This window comes from Ceratosolen solmsi, unplaced genomic scaffold (assembly GCF_000503995.2).
Source record: "Ceratosolen solmsi marchali unplaced genomic scaffold, CerSol_1.0 scaffold56, whole genome shotgun sequence".
Taxonomy (NCBI): Eukaryota; Metazoa; Arthropoda; class Insecta; order Hymenoptera; family Agaonidae; genus Ceratosolen; species Ceratosolen solmsi.
The window spans coordinates 5785599-5796692 of record NW_011948425.1 but is presented as its reverse complement, the minus strand read 5'-3'; the positions used below and the strand labels follow the sequence as shown (position 1 = coordinate 5796692).

General features: G+C 31.7%; 1 protein-coding gene across 3 annotated transcripts in view; it reads left to right on the top strand.

Annotated features, from left to right (window-relative positions):
• Positions 1-11094, top strand: part of LOC105362933 (cell growth regulator with RING finger domain protein 1) — a 52554-nt gene that overhangs the window by 2869 nt on the left and 38591 nt on the right. For all 3 annotated transcript variants that reach the window (XM_011500480.1, XM_011500481.1, XM_011500479.1), the window contains one exon: positions 7443-7600. In XM_011500480.1, coding sequence (XP_011498782.1) covers positions 7443-7600 — 158 coding nt within the window. The remainder of the gene's footprint in view (positions 1-7442; positions 7601-11094) is intronic.

Sequence of the window (11094 nt, the reverse complement as noted above, 5' to 3'; positions counted from 1 at the left end):
GTAAGGTAAAAAATATATTGAAAATGTGGATGTAGCGACTTTAATGAAATTAACGCCCAATACTTTACCATGGGCCGGCATATTTTTCATTGATGCCGTTATTTGAACGCTGTTAGGGCTGTTTTGGCTAGCGGGCGAATAATTTTCTCGGTCACGATTTTTTGAATATTTTGTTTGGCACGTTAACGTAGTCCGGCGATTGTTTTGTGCACTCCAAGTCGCGTTGTTTGCACTCGTCGGTTATAGCGTATATTATGACGTCCGCACAATTTTCATATTGGAACAACGCAAAAGGCATTCGCGTGCTTCTTTCTTTATCTTGACTTTTTAAAACTTATTTCGTACATATATATATATATATATATATCGTGAATCGGTAAGGCGCGCCAACGAGTTTATTATTTTTTCTTCACGATTGCTTATTCATTATTTATTTAATCTTCTTTCCTGCTCATAATAGATTTAAAAAATTAGTTCAAGAATTATCATGTGTTAATAGCGTAGCTAAATGTGCATATTCATTAATCTAAATTTTTACATAGCATTGATTGCTTTTTAATTGCCTCGACAATAAGTTTAATAATTGCGATAATCTCTATTTTCCAATTCAAATCGATGACATTGTAGATCAATGTCTCATTTAATTTGTCTTTAGCTATTTAAGTAAAAAGATTTTAAATAAAAGTCGAGTGGTTAAAATATTGCTAATGTATAGATTAGGAAATTAATTTTGTAAGACGATAGATAATTCGAGAATTTGAGGCAGCTAAGATAGACGAGACATATAATTCGTCAACTTATTAATTGATGTAATTTGAAAATTTTTTATTTTATTCCTTATGAGCAAACTTGTATTTCGTCCTGAGAATTAGAAATATATGGTTGAACGAACTCTATTACTTTGCCACTTAATTTTATTCTTTATTATTGTCGGTTGTTGTTGTTGTTGTTGTTACGGTTATTGTTGTTGTTATTGTCGTTGTCGTTGTCGTTGTCGTTGTCGTTGTCGTTGTCGTTTATTAGTAAATTTAACGACCCATTGTATTGTTATGATTTTTCATTTAAATCGCGTTAACTATTTCTATCTTAGTATATTTGACCTTGAGGAATAATAAGCTACACCTTCGAGTTCCACTTGAAATATGCTGCATTTAAAGGAAGACAGATGACGAATATGGCCTACTTGAGAATGTTTTTGATTTTGACTGTGTATCAAGATATACTTTGTGTGCAGAATGGAAAAAATTCGCTTTGCTGACGCATATGTTTGAGCAGTGCATAATACCGATCCACTATTTAGAATTCACATAAGGAAATGTTTATATGATCACGATCTTCGCTTATATATATTTTTTTTTTCATTCTCACGATGCACAAAGTCACTATTACACTTGCTATTTGTAGGACAAACTAGGTGCCTCAATTATTTCCTTCACATTATTTGCCAATAATTATATTTAACGTTTAATTATACCGAGACTTGGTGGGCTTTTTATTGATATTGTGAATAAAAAATGGTTTTTCCAAAGATCGTGCTTGTTTATTTTTTTTTTCTTCTTTTTAACCTTTTTCTTTTTACTAATATTGCAGCATACACATTTCTTATCGTTGCGGCATTCACGTATGGTTTTTCGTTCAAAGTAATTGTAGTGTAATGCAGACGCGCTAAACTTTTATCTTCAAATTTAATATGTTTTTAGGAATATTTGGAGCCGAGTAGTTTTTACGTTAAGCGGTAATTGTAATTTCTAATTTATGAAAAAGGCGCGCTTATTTCGCGGCGTTTAAATCGTATGAAATTCAAGGTTGTTTGATATAAAGTTTTTTTTTTTTTTTTTTTAACGATTTTATAACATAACTTTAAGACGTTTCATAACGAACAGATTGAATTTCGAGATTTAATCGCTAATATGTTTCGACAAGATTTTCTGTAATTCAATATAGCGACAATTTTTTTTATTTTCATTTTTAAACTAACTTTATGACTTAGAACATATTTGACTAAGATATAGGCAAGCGCGGCACGCGATCCAATAATTATTTATAATTATTCCATTAAATGTCTGAAGATATATTAATAATCTTTCATCAAAATTAATATTTTAAGAAAGTCCAGAAATTAAGTATAATTTTCTATCGAATGCTATTTAATCAGCGCAGTCATATATAATTGACATCGTCTAAACATTCGCACATGTGCACAATTTTCTAAAACGCGTAACGTGACAAAAATTTTTGGAAATTTTATAAATAAAGTGTCCCCGTCGCTCATGGAAATTCGATTAAATCGAAGTGAATACACTGCCATATTCGTTACAATATTCGCTACAGATTTATCTACCCAACTACGAGTCTTCGGTAATTCCCGTAGAAATTCATTTCCTTAAACATCGAATATTTATTCCAATTTAATGACCGAATAAATGTAACGATCAACTAACTCGTCCACTAAAAATGCATCGACTCGCATTAATTTATTATTTCGCTTATCGTATTATTATCCTACCATTCGATCGATCGACTATCAGCTTTCCCAGGACCAAGCCGTCATTATCTTCGAATGTCCTTAGGCCGTCGAAATTTATCAACGACATTCGCCATCGCGCCTTAAACGGGCCCGCCGTCAACCTGGCCGAAACGAAAGCGAAAATAATGCCACTATCGTCGTAGTCGGTCGAACCTACGTAAACCAACGGGCCAACAACGTCGACAGTGGCTCAAATCCTCGTAGAACCCGATATTGATTAATTGGCCCATTCGGCTCATCTCGTGGAACCTATAGCAGCAATATCATCGTAGTTATCGTCGTTGTCATCCGCGTCGTTGCTCCCCTCGTCATCTCCTGTCCCAGGCGTCCTGTCGTTTGCGACGAGACGATAAAAGGCAAGGAAAAAGCAACGACTTGTGTAATTGCATTGCGCATGAATATTATAATTCACCGGGTGCACGTGGACCTCGTTATTCTTCGAGAAAACTGCCTTCCATAAGCTGCCAGAGACGACGCCGTCTTTTATCAAAGGATCGTATCCCAGGCCAGGAACTGCCGATGGGTGGCGGAGGGAGGCATTCAGAATTGTAAAAGGATCGGTGCCGCAAGGACGATGGCAATGGGGCGCGCTCGTGAGATTTAAGTATCGAAACGACAAGCTTAAGTGGCTAATGTTTGAGCTTCGGGTATTTCGATGCTATGAGACGTCACTGGCACTGTAGGATGGATTGTTCGCTTGTATTTTAATGACTGATTTACTGTGCCGTTAAAGTGGTAAATTGAAAAATGGGCGTGCGTGCTCGCCAGAAGATTTTGACGGCAGGTAGTGCAATGAACTTGGTTTTATTGTTAAGATTTGGTTGGGGAATTTGAGAAAACCGTGATTAAAGAAAGATAGCCGTAGAGAATGGCGAGAGAGCGTAATTTATTGCACTAGACGCTTAAATTGGGACGGAGGAGCATGAAAAACAATTGGCTTGAAAGTCTGAAAAAAGTATATGATGCCATGAAATATTAATTGTCGTGAATAGAAGCTGGCGATGCGACGAGATTGGTGTAAAGTATAATAATTTTTGGACGGAAGTAGAATATTTGCGAAAAGTAGGACTGTCCGTCGTCTTAGCCGCGATAGCACGTCGAAAACGTGAAATGCTGAAAAACACGAGATTGCACGAGCGCGATAATGCTCGAAAAACATAATAATTGATGCTTGTTAAATGTAGTTTGCTGCGATAAGTGTGTTTGTCTGTTTATGCGTTCGCGCGCGCGCAATCCGGTCTAAGGATGCGCTTGGCCATTAGTTCGTAGACTTTGAGAAGCTTGGAAAGCATCTCCTGCCATCTTCTCTCAGTATCGATATAATCCTTGGATTATATCCCTATCTGGATATACACACAGTCGGCTGCCTGTTCTTTTCTCGCTGATCACGTGTTCATTTCGTGTATCTCTTTTTACCTGGACTATCAAGGCATTAGTCCGAGTCGCATTCGCTTATAGCCTCTGAGCTTTTTCGGCTTTATTGCACTTATTCTGCATTATTATCTTCCGCTTAGTTTTGAGAATTATAGGGTCTGCTTGTAATTTGCGCGTACGTACAAACATCCCGGAAAAAGTAATAATATCTTATAAAGTGCAATTTCATCTTTACGACTTTTTTTTTGGCTGTGCAGAGTAAGGATTTCGTGCAGAATTTAAAATAATAAGATGTGAAAATTGCAATTGCGATGCCTTTGTGCGCGCGTCATTATATTTCAAGACAAAATAATCATAATTACTACCGTATAACATGTCACAATGTCACAATGAGACAGTAATGTTATATTTATTCATGTTCGTTGTTGCATTAATACCGTACCAAAGCCGTATACCCTCATGCTCCAACTAAATATTTCAGTAACAACTCTCCTTTCTTTAATTACATAGTCGGTGAATTATTTTTTATTAATATCTTAATATAAAATTCATTTATTTAGATGAATCGATGTTCTAGCTATCGTGTTTAGATTAATATTATCAGAGATGAATTGGACTACTTGCCAGTAAATGTATTGTGTATGTGTTGGCAATGAAGCAAAAAATGTTAGATAAGTGATGTTAATAATAATAATGAAGACACTGTTTTCATATTAGTGTAACAAATTCATACGAGTGTATATTTTTTATAATATAAAATTTTTTTATATTCAACCATATTTGCGCATACGTGATTCAAAAGTTTAATAAATACAATTAGATCGTCAGAGAAAATAATGTAATATTGAAACGAAGGTAATTTAGCCACCGTAGTCAATGCAATTGGTCTTTCATAAATGATCGCCAAATACAGTGGAACAATCATTTTTATTATACAAACATACAAAGATACATAGTTTTATTCAACACAATGTTTTTCATTATGATAGAAATGTGAAATTTTATTGTAGTTCTATGTCCTTTTAATATATATCTAATAATAATTTTAACTCTCATGTTCAATGAAGATATACTATTAAATTACGAAATTTTAACAAAAATTATAATTCATATGTTAAAATCCTATTTTCCTTTCGTGGAAAATTATAATTTACATTGAACTTTCATATTATATTGTCCTACAAGTACTTAATGTTGCGATTTTTTTTTTTTTTTTTTACAATACGTTCATCATACCAAGGCGAAATTTTTAATACTAATTGTAATACCTAATATTGGCAGAACTCATTATATTATACAGTGACAGGATTGAAGTAAAGAAAGCACGAATAGAAGTAGGATGATGACATGCTTGGGAGAAGAAAGCGGAAGCTCTCGCGCGTACTTGGGAAAGCTGATGATTGTACTTGACGTCACTCTTTGCTTCTTCACATCGTCTCGAGAACAACTTTTCTTACGCATGGTTTCATTTCTTTTTTTTTTTCTTTTCTTTTTCTTACTTTTTTCTTCCCCTACCATACATATACCTGTGCACTGTTCTTATTTTAAGTCTTCGTTCAAATTACTCATAGTCCACGTTCTGAGGGCAGAGTGAACGTGTAGCTTTACTGTATTGCACATGGCAGTCTGAACAATTTCAGAAGCTGAGCACGAAGGGATCGTAGTTATCTAATTTTGTTTATATAATTAAGAAACTGGAGTTCGTACATTTGACCTAAATTTCTTCCTATAGTCCGGAGCAACGTCTTTTCTCGTCGACTTTGTCGTCTTGTGAATCAGGTAATGCGAAGCATGAAAAAAAAGAAAAAGGAATTCATAATTGATTTCTCTTTGTGTTACGTTTTATCGAACTCTTGTGTTCATTATTTTTACTTCTCGTGTGAGTCTGACAACAGTTATTTAAAAAATGTTTCCGCTCCATGTTTTTACCGTATAATGTCTTGCTGTTTGAAACATTATAACCTTTTTTTCTTGTACTTTTTCTGCGTATATTTTCAGTTGGCGGATCAGCATTAAAATTTTTATTGGCAATGTGCAAACGATAAATAATAGGAGAACATGAATATTTATGGCCGGTTAATGCAATTTTATTCAGTCATTTAATAAATTAATTTCATTAAAAAAAAAAAAAAAAAAAAAAAAAAAAAGAAGAATATTAGCATATTTTTTATACACATTTCTTAATCTTCAAGAATTGAGTGTAGTTATTTTTAAAATTTTCAGATTTTAATGTAAAGAATTTGAACTTTAAAGTACGGTTGAATAATTAATAATTAATTATATTCTTGATCCAACAGCTCGCAATTATTTTATCCAATGAAAAATTAGAAATCAAGAATTGTTCAATTAAAATGTTTTAATCGTAAATATGTAGTAACATTGTTTTTTTAATATACGAGTTATGTGTTTATTCACATAAAATCGAAAACAAATAATTGTTTAAAATGAACTTTAAATCGTAATCTACCGTATCTATTCAAAAGATTTCAAGTGAATGTTATGTAATAATATTGACTGAGCAAGAAAGTTTATTTATTTAATGTCAAATGAAATCATTTTTAAATACCACTTTCTATATATATATATATATATATATATATATATATATATATATATATTTATTTATTTATATATTTCAAATTTTATTAATAATACCTCAAGGGAGGATATATTAAAAGTTTTAAAACTGAAATTACACAATTTCATTTTCATAAACTTTGTAATGTCATGGCTATAATTTTTAAATTATAAATCATCGTCTTTTATATTTCAGAAAAGAAATTTTTAATTCAATACAACAATAATTAATAAGATGCTTTTATAAAATTACAAAAAAATAATTATACAAATTAATTTGAATATGTAATTTTATTATTTTAATTGATAAAAAAATAGCCATTTCTTATTTATAATTAATGTTTAAGAACTACGTTGTAATATGTTTATGACATTGATAATAAATTGGGTTTAATGGCTTTTAAATGTACTTGATGTGGCCATTAAGCCATCATCTATTACTTATTACTGCAATACAGATTTTGGTAAAATTTTGTACATACCACTGTATAATATTTCTGAAATTATTGTATACAGTTTAATTACTAAATGATCCTGAAAAAGTAAAAATTTTACATTTAGAAGGATTAATTAATGCCATTTATTATCTTTCTATTTGGTCTGTTCAAATCACAATAACATTATCATTAAATTTAATGCATTGCTTGAAGCTTATAGTGAAATTTAATTGTTGTCTTGTCGCGATACAATTAAATATACAGCTGTACACTATGAAATTGAAGACATAATTATTTCCGATTCATGAACCACTGCAAGAAAAACTAAAATAATACACAATTGTTCAAACAAAGCCAATAGTTAGTAACGATAATACGCCATTGTAATAAGTCATATGGGTTAACTTATTAAGCAAGAAATGAAAGGTACGAGTCGATGATGCAAGAAATATTCGCGCATGTACAACGTTTTACGAGAACAAGGATGCATAACCCGCCTGTACTGATTTTGTGAAATTGCATTTCAGGAACATGATGGTTTTGCGAGTCCATGGGGACGATTTAATGTTTGGCGGCACGGGAGGAGTTCTGACCCATTCGCCTCGAATTCCGCAAATGAAAATGATGAAGGTCCATATACCCTTCACCTTCAAACTTCACGAGAGCTTCAAAAGCACTTATGCCGGTGAGTATGCTGTCTTTTAATAGTATTTACGGGGAGATGAAAAAATAATGCGTCTCAGGCAAGTTACTCATCCGCAATTGTGATCCGTATTGTGATGCATTTTGAATTTACTTCACCACATAAAAGCCGTTTATGCAGGGAATAAATAGTGCGTAAAAAAAAAAAAAAAAATAATGCATATTCATGATAAAGTAAGAAGAAAAAATAAAGAAGAAGAAAGTTTAACCAAGAAGTATACCAAGTCTAACAAAGACCATGATAAAAGATGATAAAAGATGTATCTAAATATTCAGGGCGTATTTTATGTTAATTTTTAAATATCATTTACTGTAAATTTAACAAATATTTAAAACAAAAATTATAATGTTCGTTTAAATAGTTCGTCTAATAGTGCCCTTGTATTTTCAATTTATTCAAATATGTAAATTTAATAAATGTAAAATGCGAATTACATACACAAGATTAAACGCACGTTAAATATAAATTATAAAATAAATAGTAAATTTATCAACTATTTATTTCAATTGAAATCAATAGTAATATTTAGTGACTTTCTCGCAATTAATCAAACATGTTAAAATTAATCAAATGGTTTATAGTTAATTAATGTATTTTATATAGTTGATAATTTGCTAAGGAATAGATGTACGTAAAAACGTATTAAGACATATTTTCTTTGCAAATAGCATTATTGAAATATAAATCTTTTTACCGAACTCGTAAGATCTCGTTAATCCAAGTAGGGCAAATACTTTTTATACCAGCAGTGGTCTATTCCGTAAATCAATAGATTCTTTCACTTTATTTTAACATGGCTTTATAAAAGTCTTTTATGCGACTTAAAAAGCAAATATAACACGTCAAGTAGAGATTGTTTAGCAGCTCCAGTCATAAGAGCCTTTCCCTCGTAGGTGCGTGAATTTTTTTTTATAAGGCATCCAACTACCGTGGCACACTTGAATTAATAGTGCATTTTATTTGGTAAGTGCGTACGTGACTTTGATCACGTACGCTCAAATTTTCTACAACTTGCGAATTAAGTTTTCACAATTAAGAATGCAAAAAAAAAAAAAAAACGAATTTAATGACCGTTATCATTTTTTAGATATAATAAGTTACTTAAGAATTGCGAGATTAGTTACATTGGAAATTTTAGAGAACAATTACATGCAATTATTATTTACAACAGCCGATGTCATAATATACATGATTTTTTTTTCTGTCCTGATAATATTTGACTATTGCGACAGGATTGTCCGACGATATGCACGAGTGCATTACTTTCTTCAATGATTTGAACCTGTCATCGTACGTACAAGCGCTACTGCGCATTGAATGAATGGCGTTTTGTCAGTTTAGAGATGTACTTTATCGTCTATTATTTGTTTAACAATACTTGAACTAAGAGATGGAAACATTATACGCACGATTGAATATGTAGATAAATTTCTTTGAACTTTAAATTAATTGCTATTGAAAAGAGATTAGCTTCAATATCTCAATTCCAACTAACAATGCCAGTATATTTAATTTCCACATTATATTTTTGCTATACTTCATTTAAGTCTAGCATATATGCAATTTTTTAATCAATTCAGTCGCATTTATATTTGGCATTAAGAAGGAAATTTTCATTTTTAAGCTAATCGTAGGTTCAGAGTAATAGCTTTCACTCGTTATAAAATGTTTGGCATTATATTTTTTTTTTGCTTCGAGACCCAAGTGACCCATCATAATATTACATAAAGTTTTTGTTGCTACATTTGACTACATTCTTCCAGACGCTAGAAAATAACTTTAAATTCATGGTTATTAGTTGTTTGATGATGTGATGCTTTGCTTTTTTAACGTGTGAATTAAAAATAAATTTACATTAGTTAAAGCAGTATTCTGCAAAAACTTTCAGTTAAACATTATTCCATTATTGCGATAAAAAATAATTCTACTCTATCTCTAATGTATATATAGTAAGTAACCTTTCTTATCTTACCTATAAGCATTGTTTATTATTATTGGGATTCAGAAATATTATTTTTAATCTTATTCGATAAAGCTTTGTTCGTAGAATACGGTGTTCAATACTAATTTTTCATTTTTCATGATAACGTATTTATTGATCGTTCAACGTAAGCCGTTGAGAGATTATTTTTTTGAAAACGTCGCTAAGAATTTACTAACAAAATGCATTGTTGAATTTTCGAGCAAATATACATTCCTTAATTTGCATAAATGAAATCTCTCATCAACAAGCGTGAAATGCAAAGAAAATCAATCTACCGCGTCGCGCCCCGAGCGCCCCGGGTACGGAATTTTGTCTCATAGTCCGAAGTTCATCGTCTTGGTGATCACGTACGTGATCTCCGCGAGTTTACGTAAGTTATTAACGCAGAGCGACAAGAGCGTTGCTGTCGCGTTACCTTTCCAGTTAACGCATGGATTTCGACATTTTCCACGAGACTTGCGGAAAGCCGGCGGGGCCCCTATTTCGCGTAATTTTCGCGGCTCCCTGCTGTTGGTTTCTGTTGTACTTTCAACATTGTAACTCCTCGACGATTCAACGATTGTGAATCATTGTTGAGATTATCTGATAATGAAACGTAGTTTATCAAAATTAATTGCAATTCGGATTAATGATTTGTGGTTCGCGATATTTTATATTGCATGAAGCGAACTGGCGCGTATTCTAACGTTTTCCTTTGCTTTATAAAAATATACGCAAGCGGGAAATTAAATGCACATTATGACGAATTAGAATTTCCAGTCTTGAAGTTGCCAACCGAAAATATTTTTCTTGGCTAAATGTTGTAGTACGTACAGATATTCAACTACGAGATTCCAAAAGTACGGCTAGATCCGATGTCTTTCGATGTTTCATTGGTTCGCAATGATATTGTCAATAATCATGAGAAAATAATCGACATTTGGCCGTCGTTTTGCAAAGAATTTTATCTTTGCGGCTTCATAAAGAGTATAACTATAACTATCTAATTTTCTGGATATTTAAGAGTTGTTTGTAAAAGAAAGATGAAAAAGTAAGGGTTATTATTATTCTTAAATAATCTACGTGACATTGTATTTTAATAATTATTTGAACATTTGTTTAAACCAACATTCGGACTCATTGAACTCGATTAGTTGATCCGAACTGTTGTTTTACGATACTTTTACTATTCTATATATAAAATAGAATTGAGTTGGTTTAAAAAAAAAAAGGAAAAATTTACATACAAGAAAATTAAGCATCGTTACTTTGTTCTTTTACCAACCACAAAGCATTAAAATCGGTCTTTATTGTTTTCTGTTCCATGTCAATCAAGTAAAAGTTGCAAATGTAATATTCTTTCTTAATTCACAAATATTATTAACAATAATACGAGTAACTTAACAAACTGTCGATCATGTGAATAGAATATTAATTATTATGATAAGAATAAGTAATTTATCAGATGAAATATTAAAAACTAATGACGCAGCATTAATTTTATTTTCTTTTT